This window comes from Erythrolamprus reginae, chromosome 2 (assembly GCF_031021105.1).
Source record: "Erythrolamprus reginae isolate rEryReg1 chromosome 2, rEryReg1.hap1, whole genome shotgun sequence".
NCBI classification, from domain to species: Eukaryota; Metazoa; Chordata; class Lepidosauria; order Squamata; family Dipsadidae; genus Erythrolamprus; species Erythrolamprus reginae.
The window spans coordinates 293,251,805-293,267,209 of NC_091951.1; the positions used below are offsets into that span (position 1 = coordinate 293,251,805).

Sequence of the window (15,405 nt, forward strand, 5' to 3'; positions counted from 1 at the left end):
GATGCTAAACTCTCAGCTATCAATGTACCCTCTTTGTCTCACCCACCTCTACGTTCCTCCCATCCCTTGAGCTCTCCTTCAACCTTTAGAGCTCCAATCAATGAGGACTCAGATTCTTCCCAGGAAGAGAATGAGGACGAATATCTAGAGGAGGATGACGATCCCTTTCAAGGTCTCTCAGAGGACGAGGAATCTCAAATTAAGATCCCAACCCCAGCTACTATTTTCCCTTCTCAACTTTTCAAATCTCTTCTTCTCAAAGCAAGAGTGTCCACAGGTCTAGCTGGCCAGGAAAAGCAGGCTACTCCCTCCACTGATCCCCCGGAGGAGAACTTACCCTACTTCACAGAAGAACAGGAAGATAACGAGGTAATTCCTATGCCGAAACTGTTTAAGGATGCCTTGCTTAAGCAGTGGGAACATCCAGCCTCTGGCCTTAACCCCACTACCAAAGACAAGAAATTATACAAGCTCTCTCCTTCATACGAAGGGCTCCTATCCTGTCCTAAACCCGATGAACCGATCAAAACCCTCCACTCTGCTGCAGCCATGCCTGGTGAAGCAGAGGAGGTGCTTCGCCCAGAAGATAAGCGACTTGAGCAAATGCTCAAGAGAGGGTTCACCGCTGACTCCTGGGCTATTAAAAGTGCCGCAGCCGCATCCTTCTTCTCCAGAGCTATGCTCCTGTGGCTTCGTCAACTCCAGCAGCATCTTCCCCCCGATGACCTAAGGGGTCAACAGGACTTCAACAAGATCTTTGCTGCCGCCCAATATGTGGCAGATGCTACACTACAATCCTCCAGATTTGCAGCCAGGTCAATAGCGGCCTCCACGACGGCCAGAAGACTTCTATGGCTTCGCCCTTGGCAGGCAGGAGTACGACAAAAGTGGCAATTAGCCATGGGTCCATTGAAACGCGATCTCCTCTTCGGAGACCTACTGGACCCCCTTCTCTCTGAAACCACAGACAAGAAAAAAGTTTTGGGCCCAACCATCAAGAAGGCCACCAAAACGCAGTCCTTTCGTCGCCCAGGGCGTCAGCAGGAGCAAGGGGCTACCTTTCAAAGGAATCCAGGTCAGTATTCCCCGCGCTTTCGTTCCCAAGCTAGGAACTCCAGGGGTAGAGGCTTCCGTTACCAAAGAGGAGCCTCTTCTAACAGGGCTTCAAAGAAGCCTAGATGGTAACTCACCTTCTTTTCCCATAGGCGGTCGCCTTGCCCGTTTCTCCTTCTCATGGCGCCGTTCTTCCAAGGATCCCTGGGTCATTTACACCGTTGAAAAGGGTCTCCGTTTACAGTTTATTTCTCCCCCCCCTAAACGTTTTATTTCCTGCCCCTCCCCCAGGTCTTCCTCATCTCGTATCCGGATGGAGGAGGCTATCTCTCACTTATTATCCATCAAAGCCATTCAATCAGTCCCTTCCGGCCAGAGAGGCCGGGGTTTTTACTCCATCCTTTTTATGGTCCCTAAGACCTCTGGAGGTTGGAGAGCCATTCTGGACCTCAAAAATCTGAACCTCTTCATCAGATATAGAAAATTCAAGATGCATTCCTTGACATCCATTTTAGCCGCCCTTCATCCAGGGGATTTCATGGTCTCCTTGGATCTCACAGAAGCCTACCTCCATATTCCTATTGCCAAAGGCCATAGAAAATTCTTACGTTTTGCCTTCCAGGGCAGACATTTTCAGTATAGGGCTATGCCTTTTGGGCTTTCCTCGGCCCCAAGAGTCTTTACCAAGCTCTTGGGATCCCTGGCGGCTCATATCCGGGCCACGCCCATTCATATTTTATGTTATTTAGATGACATTTTAATTCATGGGAATTCTAGAGATGGAGTGGCTGCAGACCTTTCTGTCACCATGTCAGTTCTACAGAACCATGGTTTTTCCATAAATTTTGGTAAGAGTCATCTTCAGCCATCCACTTCCATTCTACATCTGGGATCCATCATTAATTCAGAGATATCCCAGGTATTTCTCTCTCCTGAGAGAAAACAGAGCATAGGGGACCTGATTTCACGTATTCTACCCCACCAATCGGTCTCCATAGTCACCCTCTCTTCTCTTCTGGGAAAGATGGTGTCATGCATTGGCATTATCCCCTGGGCCCGTCTCCATGCCAGGGAACTACAGTGGCTTCTGTTACCTTTCCAGAGATTGGGGCACAGCAACTCGACACGTCGCATTCCCATTCCGCCGGCAGTTCGCAGATCCCTCAAATGGTGGATATCTCCAGCCATGGACAAAGGCTCTCCCTTCAGGTGCCCAGACCAGTTTGTTGTCACCACAGATGCCAGTCTACTGGGATGGGGAGCCCACGCCCAAGGGCTGATAGCCCAGGGCACTTGGTCACCGGAGGAAGCCTCCAGGCCCATCAATTGGCTAGAATTGAGAGCCGTGTCCCTAGCTCTAAAACAATTCATTCCTCACATCTCCAACCAACATGTTCTGATTTTGACCGACAACATAGCCACCAAAAGCCACATTTGCAGACAGGGAGGCACAAGATCCAAGGCTCTCATGAGGGAGGCCCTAAAGTTAGGCCTTTGGGCGGAGAAACATCTCCAGTCGCTTCTAGCCGATCACATCTCGGGGAGCCTCAACGTCCAAGTGGACTGGCTCTCGCGAGCGACCATAGATCCAGGAGAGTGGAATCTCCATCAGGCACTGTTCCACCAAATCTGCCTCAGGTTCGGCCATCCAGTGCTGGATCTGTTTGCGACCGAAGCCAATGCCCAGCTCCCTCGCTTCATCTCCAGGTTTCCAGCTCCGGGAGCAGAGGCAATCAATGCTCTCAGGAGTCCCTGGCCTCCGGGTCTACTTTATGCCTTCCCTCCAATTCCAATTCTCCCGGACGTGATCCACAAGATCATCCTAGAGAGGGCTCGAGTAATCCTGATCGCCCCCCACTGGCCTCGCCGACCCTGGTTCGCGGACCTCCAACAGCTGTCCGTTCAGGACCCCTGGCGACTCCCCGTTTCGGAGGATATGTTGCGGCAGGGGGCCTCCTTCCATCCAGACCCGGAGTGGTTCCACCTCACCGCCTGGCTATTATCCGGAGAGACCTAGACCTGCGAGGGTACGATCCGGATACAGTGGAGATCATCCTGAAAGCCAGAAGAGGATCTACCAATCGGATATACGACCATACATGGTCCAAGTTTCATCAGTGGTGTTCGCAGGAGGGTTTATCTCCCCTGTGTCTTCCCATTCACAGGATAATTTCCTTCCTCATGAAAGGATTCCATCAAGGCCTATCTACCAGCACTATCCGTCAGCACTTGGCAGCCATTTCTACTGTCTTGGCAGGGCCTCGCAGACAGCCTCTCCGTTCCTTTCCGGAAATCCAAGAATTTCTCAGAGGTATGGCCAACCTCAGGCCTTCTAAGGTCCACAGATATCCTTCCTGGGATTTGCCACGGGTTCTCCACTCCCTTACTCAGGCACCCTATGAACCCCTGAAATCAGCGTCTCTCAGGTACCTATCTTTCAAGGTAGCATTCCTTGTGGCGATTACATCCGCCCGACGCATCTCTGAGTTGGCTGCTCTCTCAATCAGACAGGACCTCTGCCAGTTCCATCGGGACAAAGTGGTTCTACGTCTGGACCCCACCTTCCTACCCAAGGTCGGTTCCATGTTCCACAGATCCCAGGACATTGTCTTACCTTCCTTCTGTCTCCAACGGGACCATCCCCTGGCAATTAGATGGCACACTCTGGACCTTACTAGAGCGCTGAAAATTTATATTCAACGCACAGGACACATTCGGCGATCTGAAGCACTCTTCGTGGCCTATCATCCCAGATCCATGGGTTCCAGAGTGTCTTCAACGGTAATAGGCCGTTGGATCAGAGGGACCATCTCTAAGGCCTATGAGTCAGCCTCCCTCTCCATTCCAAAGAATATTACAGCGCACTCCACCAGAAGTGCTGCCACTTCTGCTGCTTGGGCGACTCAAGCCCCGTTGGAAGAAATATGCAAAGCAGCCACTTGGGCCTCGCCAAATTCCTTTATCAGACACTACAAGATAGATACATACGCCTCAGCGGATGCTGCCTTCGGTAGAAGGGTTCTCCAATCCGTTATTTATCACGATGGCAGTCTTAACCCACCCTAGGGACCTATCTATTGGGTATGTCCCACGTGACTGCTGGACCCGCTCCTTTAGCACGGAGAATAGGCGTTGATTGCTTACCTGAATGCCTCTTCTCGTGCGGTGAGCGGGTACAGCAGTCACTTCCCTCCCTTTATGTGTCTTTTTTCATATCTCCTATAACCTAACTTTCTTCTAACTCACGAGAGTTGAACATACTTGAGCCTTCACATCTGAGCCTAAGTCTACGGATTCGCGAATTCTGGGAAGGGGCGGATCCAGCAGGCTTTTTTAATACAAGGCTCAGTTCCACCGGATTGGACATGAGCAACAACCCACATGACTGCTGTACCCGCTCACTGCAGGAGAAGAGGTGTTCAGGTAAGCAATCAACGCCTATTCTCCTGGGTCCCGCCAAGCGGCATTGTTTAGTTGACGGGACCCGGAGAAGACCCACTATGTGGGACCTAACTGGCCGCTGGGATTCGTGCGGCAGAAGGCAGTCCCTGAGGTAATCTGGTCCGGTGCCATGAAGGGCTTTATAGGTGATAACCAACACTTTGAATTGTGACCGGAAACTGATCGGCAACCAATGCAGACTACGGAGTGTTGGTGTGACATGGGCATATTTAGGGAAGCCCATGATTGCTCTTGCGGCTGCGTTCTGCACGATATGAAGTTTCCGAACACTTTTCAAAGGTAGCCCCATGTAGAGAGCGTTACAGTAGTCGAGCCTCGAGGTGATGAGGGCATGAGTGACTGTGAGCAGTGACTCCCGGTCCAGATAGGGTCGCAACTGATGCACCAGGCGAACCTGGGCAAATGCCCCCCTCGCCACAGCTGAAAGATGTTTCTCTAATGTGAGCTGTGGATCGAGGAGGACGCCCAAGTTGCGAACCCTCTCTGAGGGGGTCAATGATTCTCCCCCCAGGGTGATGGACGGACAGATGGAATTGTCCTTGGGAGGCAAGACCCACAGCCACTCCGTCTTGTCTGGGTTGAGTTTGAGTTTGTTGACACCCATCCAGGCCCCAACAGCCTCCAGGCACCGGCACATCACTTCCACTGCTTCGCTGACTGGACATGGGGTGGAGATGTATAGCTGAGTATCATCGGCATATTGATGATACCTCACTCCATGCCCTTGGATGATCTCACCCAGCGGTTTCATGTAGATATTAAATAGCAGGGGGGAGAGGACCGACCCCTGAGGCACCCAACAAGGGAGAAACCTAGAGGTCGACCTCTGACTCCCCCACTAACACCGACGGCGACCGACCGGAGAGGAAGGAGGAGAACCACTGAAGGACAGTGCCTCTCACTCCCAACCCCTCCAGCCGGCGCAGAAGGATACCATGGTCGATGGTATCGAAAGCCGCTGAGAGGTCAAGAAGCACCAGGACAGAGGACAAGCCCCTGTCCCGGGCCCGCCAGAGATCATCCATCAACGCGACCAAAGCAGTTTCCGTGCTGTAGCCGGGCCTGAATCCAGACTGCTAAGGACCTAGATAATCGGCTTCTTCCAAGGACCGCTGGAGTTGGAGCGCCACCACCTTCTTGACAACCTTCCCCATAAAGGGAAGGTTGGAGACTGGATGGTGGTTATTAAGCACGGCTGGGTCCAGGGAAGGCTTCTTGAGGAGGGGGCGCACAAGTGCCTCCTTATAAAGGGCCGGAAAGGACCCCCTCCCCAAGGAGGCGTTGACAATCTCCTGGGCCCAGCTCCGTGTCACCTCTCGACTGGCCGAAACCAACCAAGAGGGACATGGATCCAGTAAACAGGTGGCGGAGCTCACAGCTCCAATGGCCTTGTCCACTTCATCAGGTGTCACCAAGTGTGTGAACAAAAAAGAAAGGAAAAATAAAAATAACTTCCCTCTTCATCTCAGCAGCTTAAAAAAACATTCTTAGGATGTTGCAATGATTGTAATGGTAACCTGGTTGTTGAGCATGATTATATAACCGTAGCAATACTGCAACAGTCAGAAATTTGAGGACCCATTTGTCCAATACCATTTGTCCAGCATCTTCATAGCTTCTGAACAAGAGAGGACTATCAATATATACATATTTAAAACATACTGTTTTAGGCAATTAAATATCCATTATTATACTTTTGGAATTGATTATTATTTCTGTGTTACAGAGACTATAATATTAAAGTGTAGTAGCCCTCGACTTACAACAGTTCATTTAGTAACCATTTGAAGTTTCAAAAGCACTGAAAAAAATGACTTATGACAGTTTTTTACACTTATAATCTTTGCATCATCTCCATGGCCACATGATCAAAAAACGAGCACTTGGCAACTGTCTCATATTTATGATGGCTGCAGTGTCACATGGTCATGTGATCACCTTTCGCGACCTTCAGATAAGCAAAGCCAACGGGGAAGTCAGATTCACGAAACAACTGTGTTACTAATTTAACGACATCAGTAATTCACTTAATAACTATGGGAAAAAAGGTTATAAAATGGGGCAAAACTCACTTAACAGATGACTCTTTTAGCAACAGAAATTTTGGGCTCAATTTTGATCGTAATTTAAGGACTGCCTGTATAATAAGGACTGCATGTCCAGTCAACGAAGCAGTGGAAGTGATGTGCTGGTGTCTGGAGGCTGTTGGGGCCTGGATGGGTGTCAACAGACTCAAACTCAACCCGGATAAGACGGAGTGACTGTGGGTTTTGCCTCCCAAGGACAATCCCATCTGTCCGTCCATTACCCTGGGGGGGGATTATTGACCCCCTTGGAGAGGGTCTGCAACTTGGGCGTCCTCCTCGATCCACAGCTCACATTAGAGAACCATCTTTCAGCTGTGGCGAGGGGGGCGTTTGCCCAGGTTCGCCTGGTGCACCAGTTGCGGCCCTATCTGGACCGGGACTCATTGCTCACAGTCACTCATGCCCTCATCACCTCGAGGTTCGACTACTGTAATGCTCTCTACATGGGGCTACCTTTGAAAAGTGTTCGGAAACTTCAGATCGTGCAGAATGCAGCTGCGAGAGCGGTCATGGGCTTACTAGGTATGGCCATGTTTCACCATCACTTCGCAGTCTGCATTGGCTGCCGATCAATTTCCGGTCACAATTCAAAGTGTTGGTTAAGACCTTTAAAGCCCTTCATGGCACTGGACCAGGATATCTCCGAGACCGCCTCCTACCGCACGAATCCCAGCGACCGATTAGGTCCCACAGAGTGGGCCTTCTCCGGGTCCCGTCAACTAAACAATGTCGGTTGGCAGGCCCCAGGGGAAGAGCCTTCTCTGTGGTGGCCCCGACTCTCTGGAACCAACTCCTCCCAAAGATTAGAACTGCCCCTACTCTCCCTGCCTTCTGTAAACTCCTTAAAACCCACCTTTGTCGTCAGGCATGGGGGAACTGAAACACCTCCCCCGAGCATGTACAATTTATGCATGGTATGTTTGTGTGTGTGTGTTTGTTAGAAAAATGGAGTTCTTTTTAAATATTTTAAAGTTATTTGGATTTGTTGTGAATTGTTGTGTCTTACTGTGAGCCGCCCCGAGTCTGCGGAGAGGGACGGCATACAAATCTAAATAATAAATAAATAAATAAAATAAATTTAATTCCCATATTTCTAATTTGTTATTTAATGTTTTTAATGTTCCCCTATTCATTTCCTAAATAAATGTTCTGTGATTCAGGGAAAAATGTGAATTATTATGATATAATAAAATAAAATTGCATAACACTTTCTTAACTATTTTGCTTTTCTTTCTTTTTAAATATAGTCGTCCTCAAAAGGTGTGCCTGTGCCCATTCTTGCCAGTTCATCCTTTGAAAGTCTCTACTTGTTTGTACATTATCCAGCATCCAGCAGAGGTGAGTAATGTTAATGGAAGAAAACTGTTTGTTTATCAGCAAAAAGGATGATGCAAGTGAAAACTAAACCAGGACAAATTTTATTAGTAAAACTAACTCCTTTCCTTTATTTTTTAAAATTTCCTGTAACCCTCTGATTTATGCTATATATACATAATACATACTTGAAAACATATAATCAATTGAAAATACATATAATGGAAATTAGTAATAACATGCAAAATGTGAACTGAAATAATAAAGAAATAATAGGTAAAACAAATTAGAGGAAAATACTTAACATAGCTAAAACTATAACTGTATCATTTATTCTCTATATCATTTTACCCTTACAAATCAAATCCCCAGCAGGGGAATCCCAGCATCGCAAAAACGAGCGCTTCGCTGGCAACGGAAGTCCAGAGGTGGGGTTTCCCAGCGAGGGGAGTCTCATGGGAATCCCAGCAGCGCAAAAACGGGCGCTTCGGCTGGCAAAAGGGGTGAAATTTGGGCTTGCACGCATTAATCACTTTCCCATTGATTCCTATGGGAAACTTTGTTTCGTCTTACAAACTTTTCACCTTAAGAACCTCGTCCCGGAACCAATTAAGTTTGCAAGACAAGGTATCACTGTATCTGAAATGGTATATGATTTCCTGCTTGAGCAAGGGGTTGGACTACAAGACCTCCAAAGTCCCTTCCAACTCTTTTATTCTGATTATCAACATTGTGATATGTAGTCGCTCTCCAGCACAACTGAAGTTGTTTCAATGCAGGAAGACAAGAACTAGAGGGAAATTTACTAATAGATATTGATAGTGTATCATTGATACACTTCTATGCAGAAGTGGCAAATTTGATATATGTTGCACATCCAAAGGACTGGTTTTTGCAATAAAAATATATTTTATTTAGTCAGCAAGAATATGGTCTTTGGGTATTGTGTGTAATACAATGGTATAGTACTGGTTTTGTTTTCCCAATCCTACAAAATTGATGAGAAATACAACATAGCTGGCATTATTTCCTGTAAATCTGCAGCCCCCTGCTCCCTACCCAATTCACTAGCAAACTCCAGATCAACACTAGGCATATTTATTACACAAGGCTGGAGAGATATAGCCTATTTGGCTCTTTGCTCACCTTGACTTATATTTTGCCTCTGTAGAGTTTATATATTGGGTGAGCAAGCTGTAAGATTATTGAATGTTCCTACATTCAGGAGACGTCGCTTCCAATCTCAGTTGAAGAGGAATTATAGTGGGAGAGCTATGCGTCCATCTGGTTTCAAACACTTAGAGGCATATAGTTGGTTACTGTGAAAAGCGTACTACAATGATCCTGTAGGAATGCTCTTTTAACATTAAATTGCTTCATGTTTCAAATTCTTTAATTGCACTTAATGAACATTTATATAATAGCAACATTTTTATTTTTGAACCTTTATTTTGGTCCAATGGAAAATGAATTAGTTGTTTATGGATTTTATCCTGGTATAAAATCCTACCAATTTTGTTTGTACGTGATAGAAACTATGGAGCCCTTGATGGCATAGTCTACAACTCTACAAGCTTCATTTTGCTTTTTTAATCTGTTAAGTATACATTCTGATAGAGCAATGCCAATGCAAATTAGGAGCTGACCATTGGCAGAATTGTTATTCTGTCAGTTCAGCTCTATTTCCATTTCTGTTGCTGATGTTGAAGAGCTGCAAGGCTGAAGCCATAGCACTACTTGGCGATGGTACTTTTCATGGTAAGGTGAAGATAAAGATTTCCCATGTCTAGTTGTATCCAAGTCTAGGGGAATGATGCTCAACTCTATTTCTTAGCCGAGGGAGTCAAAATTGTCCAAATTGACATTTGTAATCATATGGCCAGCATAACTATATGCCAAGGGGCATGGAACACAGCAACCTTCCTTCCAAAACAATATCTATTTATTTACTCACATTTACATGCTTTTAAACTTATAGATGGATAGGAGTTAAGGCATGTAATTGGAGTTTACCCCATTGCGCAGCATTCTAGTCTCAAACTTGGAATGGGCTGTCAACGCTCCAGGTGAGGTTAACTGCTAAGCTATCGTGTGCCCTAATATTCATGGTCAGGTTAATTGCTAAGCATGGTAGTAGGAGTATTTCGTATATTTTCTTCTTTCTGTCTTAAAATATTTTACTCATATATATAGGTTTGACTAAAAGAGATTGTTATTTAATTTATCTAATTAATCTGGAGTTTTGTCTGACAGATCCAACAAAATTAAACTATACACCGACTTTGTATTGTATTTGATTTATTTACTTTCATGTATTTTTTTTAATAAAGGCAATTTCAGAGGAAAGCATAGAAATAAACATGGCACATCAAACCTAATTTTAAAGTGCAAATATATAAAGTATGTATATGTTGACTGTTTTAGTATCAGTAATTAGATATACTCAGATTTGCTGTGATCTGCTAGCAGATGCCATTCATTCATTCAGAATCCATTGGATTTATAAGGATATTAAGTTCTTTGTAATGGACACAATTTGTAATGGACACTAATTTGGAAAAATACCCTGAAGAATTCTGAAATGAATGTTTCAACAAAGGGAGCAAGTAGATAAAAATTAAGAATGAGGGACCATGCTTGCTTGCTACTAATAATTAATTCAGTTTCCCCAAAAAAACAATTATTTACATAATAAAATGTATAAGCATTATACTTAGAATAAGTAGGATAATTTATTAATACTAGAATTATTGGAAAATGTCCATCTTAGTCATGTATATCACAGAGGGATGTCTGTCGTGATCCTGATAGCCTAAACAAGCTAAATTAGTGTGCTAAGATTTGTAAGCAAATCTTTTCTAACTTACTGAAGCAGGAATTTGAACCAAAGTTATTGTCCCAGTAATGGGATGAGAACAGCCCTCATTGATCAAATGACATCCTAATTGCAAACAGTTCCATTGTATTCCTCTGTCACTAGCTTTATATCCAAGGACAAGGAAATGCTTTCAAGGCACTGCAAGATGTTTCAGAAATAGTGAGATATAGCTGCCTGTGCATGAAAGGACAATCTGATCTCTTACTGGAAAGGATTTTTGGCTTGCCCAGCTTCCAGCTCCTAGCAGCAAACGGGCATAATTAGAAAAAGAAAGCCAAATGCAGCATTGCCAACACATAACATTAGGCTTGTGGAAGGTAGCAGATATTTGCCACTTTGATAAGCACTGAAACGTTGACAGTGGAAGGGAGGGAGATGCTAACAAATGTACGGTATATAAGTAAGAAGGGGTGTGTACCCAATCATAGACCTGAGAGTATGAATTATTGATGGAATACTGACAGGCTGACAGTTCTGTCTTTAACTATTAATTGGAAATGACAAGTGCTAATTAGATGGTAATTGAAATGGAAAAGCTCTTTTTCTGAAAGAGCCGCATATATCTGTGAGGTTGTTTTTGATAATTCTGCTTTATTTTAAATAGTTATACTTTTCTTTTAATGGCCAGGTGTTCATTTTATCAAAATTCCTTACATTGGTTGTTCCTGTATTTCAACAATTAAAAACCCAGGGATGGAGCGAGCATTCAGGTTTTGCTTTTAAGTACCATAGGTACACATGCTGGAAATAATATAAATAATATACCTAGAGAAAGATAGGTTGTTTTATGCTAAAAAACAATTCTACTGGTACACCATGGACAGAATTGGCCTACTTTGCTTCATTTTGAAAACTGGATTTATGGAATGCTCTACATCCAGTCTCCGTCACACTACGAGACATATCTCATCAAAATTCTGCATTATTTCATGTTGTGGTTCAGTCTGGGACCCCTCCGGGAATGGCTGACCTTCTGTCGGTTTCCAGCTCAGAGGGAGAGGCTGAGGAACAGGAGGTGCAGACTGACGAGGAAGAGGAATCCCAGGCTGGAGAAGAAGGACAGCCAGAGTCCCACCAGGGGGAGCTCTCCCCAGCAAGCAGCCTGGATTCCTTAGGGGAAAATGCTCAAGACATCATAGATATGCGACAAAGGAGAGCTAATCAGAGACGGACTCAATTGGCTAAGTATTTCCAGCATTAGAGGTCACAGCTGGGTTTGGGTGTGGTGCTCTTGGGAAAGGATAAAAGGCGGACCCACCCTTCCTGGCTTGTGGAGTTTTATCTTGGAGATTCGTGAGACCTGTCTGTGAACTTTGGTGGCTTACAATCCTGGTTTGTGCCTTGGACTATTGAAACCTTGGGGGGGTGTGCCAGCAAGAAGCTTATGGTATTGACTGGACATCAGGACCCTGCTGTAACGTATTATAGCCTGTCTGTTGTGAAGACAGGTTTTCCTTTGTGCTTATTTTTTCCAGCTATAAAATACTTTTGGCTTTTACCAGAGTGTCTGGCTGTTTTTTCAGTTGGTGTTGAGGTCTGGGAAAACCCAGACAGAACATTTCATAAATTTTAAAAGCACAAGAAAAATACATTTATGTATCTTATCAACTTCTAATTTTATACACAGCTTTCCCAAATACTGGATGCTGTCAAATGATAATCAAATGATTATCATTATGCACCATCAGGTTACTATCTATTTTTACCACTATATAGTTGGGTGCTCTGCAGGAAGATCTATACCCAACTTGATCCTTCAGATCTCCTTGTGGTGTACCCATTGCCACCTACCATGATAGTCATTTGTTTGTTTATTCATTTATTTATCATATTTAAGAACTACTCATCTCTCTTAGTGTGGGATTTTGGGTCTGTACAATAAAATATTGAAAGCATAAAAACTGTTATAAAACTATATAGATTATGCTGTAAATTCAAACTTACATCCTTGTTTTTAGTAAAATGGATTTCTTTCATAAAATTAGTTGTCTGGGTATCATGTACTTACTTTGCAAAAGGATATTCTCAGCCTAATCTATATATAAAGTGAAAATAATTGCACACAGCCAGGTCGGGGTGATGGGTCTTTTCTGAGCAAAATAAACAAATAAGCATCAATATTTTCAGTTTATTTATATATTTTTTATGATCAGGAATGTTCAATTTAGTGTATCAATGCCAAAGGTATAAAACATATTAGGGATTTGGAGCCTAAAAAAAATATAAACTGAAAAAACTGCACACAGGCATGGGGGGGGGGGCTTTTCTGAGCGAAATAAACAAGCATCAATTTTTTAATTTTCATTTGGTTGTGATCAGGAATGTTCAATTTAATATTCCAATGCCTAAGTTTTTAAAAAATATTTGGGATTTGGAGCCTAAAAATATATATAAAGTGAAAAAATTGCACACAGCCGGGGGGAGGGACTTTTGTGAGCAAAATAAACAAATAAGCATTACTTTTTTCATTTCATTTCTTATTTTTTCTATGACCAGGAATGTTCAATTTAGTATATCAATGCCAAAGGTATTAAAAATATTTGGTATTTGTGGAGTGGTGGAGGCCCTCCTCACCTTCAGAGGAAGTGTTTTCCATAGGGTGGAGGCAATGGCAGAGACAGCTCTCTTGCTTGACCCTGTCAGATTGAATTCTTTGGCTGATGGAATGCAGCACATATCTTCCCTCACTGGGCTAGTAAAACAGGATGATGTAATGGGATAAAGATAGTTTCATAGGTAACCTGGCCCTATGTCAGATAGTCTTTAAAAGTCAGAACCAACACCTTGAATTGGATTTGAAAGCAGACTGATACCCAATACACCTCGTGTAGCACAAGTGTAGCATGAACCATTTTGGGGGCATCCAAGATAGTCCATGCTGCCACATTTTTTTTAACCAGCTGAAGCTTTTGTATACTTTTCAAAGGTAGACCCTGGTGGAGCATATTGCAGTAGTCCAGAGAGCAGATGACTGAGTAGAGAGTCTCCCTATCTAGGAAAGATATAACTGGTACACAACATTGAGGAAAGGCCCTCCTAGCCAAGACTGCCTTATACATAGACTGTCCTTTGTGAGTCTAGGAGGACCCATATTATTCCACAAGTCTGTTGGGGGGGGGGGGGGGGGTATTGTAGAACACTTTTCAAGACCAAGTGTGATAAATTCCTGTATGCCAAGGATCATCTTACCACAGCCTCTCCTTTATCAGGGTTCAATTTAAATTCAGTTGAATCCAGGCCTTCACAGCTACCAAGCACTATAAAAGAACACCCACAGCATCATTCACTTCATCTGGGATGGAGATGTATAACTGGGTGTCATCAGCATCCCGGTGATACTGCACCCCATGGTGAGAGATGATCTTGCTCAGTGGTTTATGTAGATATTAAAAAGGAGTGGAGTGGAGAATATAAGCCCTGGCAAAACAGGGGATGAGAGCTGGACCTCGTGCTCCTTATCAACATAGATTTTGACCAATCTCAGAAAAAGGAATTCAACCAGCATAGAACTGTGCCACACATACCCAACTCCCCAAGTGAACCCAAAATGGTTGATGGTATCAAAAGGCACTGTGACTTTTAATTCAGTATATAATTATATTGTTCATTCACAACCAGTGCTTTGTTTATGTGCATGTTTTACTTAGGCATTCTCTTATGTTTCTAAATGGAAAACGATTACAATATTAAATCATATGTTATATTCAATTTTAATTGCAGGAAAGTAGAGTGTTACGAACAGTACCTCTTCTAACTGCTTGTCTTCCTGAAGACAAATGTAAAGTTTTGATTGGACGGCGCTTCTATGAAGACAGGTGAATATCACTATTAAAACAAGTTTTAAATATTTTCTTTGAGAAAAATGGTAAAGCAATATTATTTTAGATTTGTAGTTCAGTGTTTTATTGTGCACATATTAGAATGAACCTTAAAAACTTTAACATCACAAAATGCTTAAACAACAATGTAAAGTTATAAATTATGATAATTTCTGTGTCTTCAAAATATACCTTTCTTATCTTTCCACTTCCTAATTATATTTACCAGGGGTTCAGTTCTAATTTTTTTTCTGCCAGTTTTGTTGGCATGACTTGGTTTGTGGGTGTGGCTAGATGGTGATGTGATTGTGGGTGTGGTTTCAAGGTCATTTGACTAGGGCAAGGCTTGATGGTCATGTGACTGGATGGCTGTGGTCAATTCAATGTTACTAGCATCAAGGGGTTCCTCGCCTGGACCCTCTCCTCCAACCATTCCTTGGCACAGCCAGCCTCTATAGTTCTGTAAAAACTACATATAGTTCTGTATCTATGGTTCTGTAAAAATGTTGTTCATTTCCCCCCCCCCCTTTATTATCTACATACTATAGATGTAATTTCATGGACCACTTAAAGGAGGAAATGGCCCACATGTTTTGCCCAAGAATATGATAGGCAACAGGTTTTTAAGGGGCTGCCGGAAAGAAGGGATGGCAATGTATTTTCTAAAACATCAGAAGGCAAAACAAGAAGTAATGGATGGAAACTGAACAAAGAGAAAAGCAACCTAAAACTAAGGAGAAGCGTCCTGACATTGAGAACCAATATAGTGAGGAAATAAAGTCAAAGATCACAA

The 15,405-nt window shown here is 43.7% G+C and overlaps 1 protein-coding gene across 2 annotated transcripts in view; it reads left to right on the top strand.

The window, feature by feature from the left end:
- The window catches only part of DTWD2 (DTW domain containing 2), a 102,511-nt gene that overhangs the window by 41,197 nt on the left and 45,909 nt on the right, over nucleotides 1-15,405 (top strand). For both annotated transcript variants that reach the window (XR_011558333.1, XM_070742868.1), the window contains exons 2-3: nucleotides 7,850-7,940; nucleotides 14,515-14,609. Coding sequence is in view for 1 of the 2 variants with exons in the window: in XM_070742868.1 (XP_070598969.1) it covers nucleotides 7,850-7,940; nucleotides 14,515-14,609 (186 nt within the window). In the remaining variant the exon portion in view is untranslated. The remainder of the gene's footprint in view (nucleotides 1-7,849; nucleotides 7,941-14,514; nucleotides 14,610-15,405) is intronic.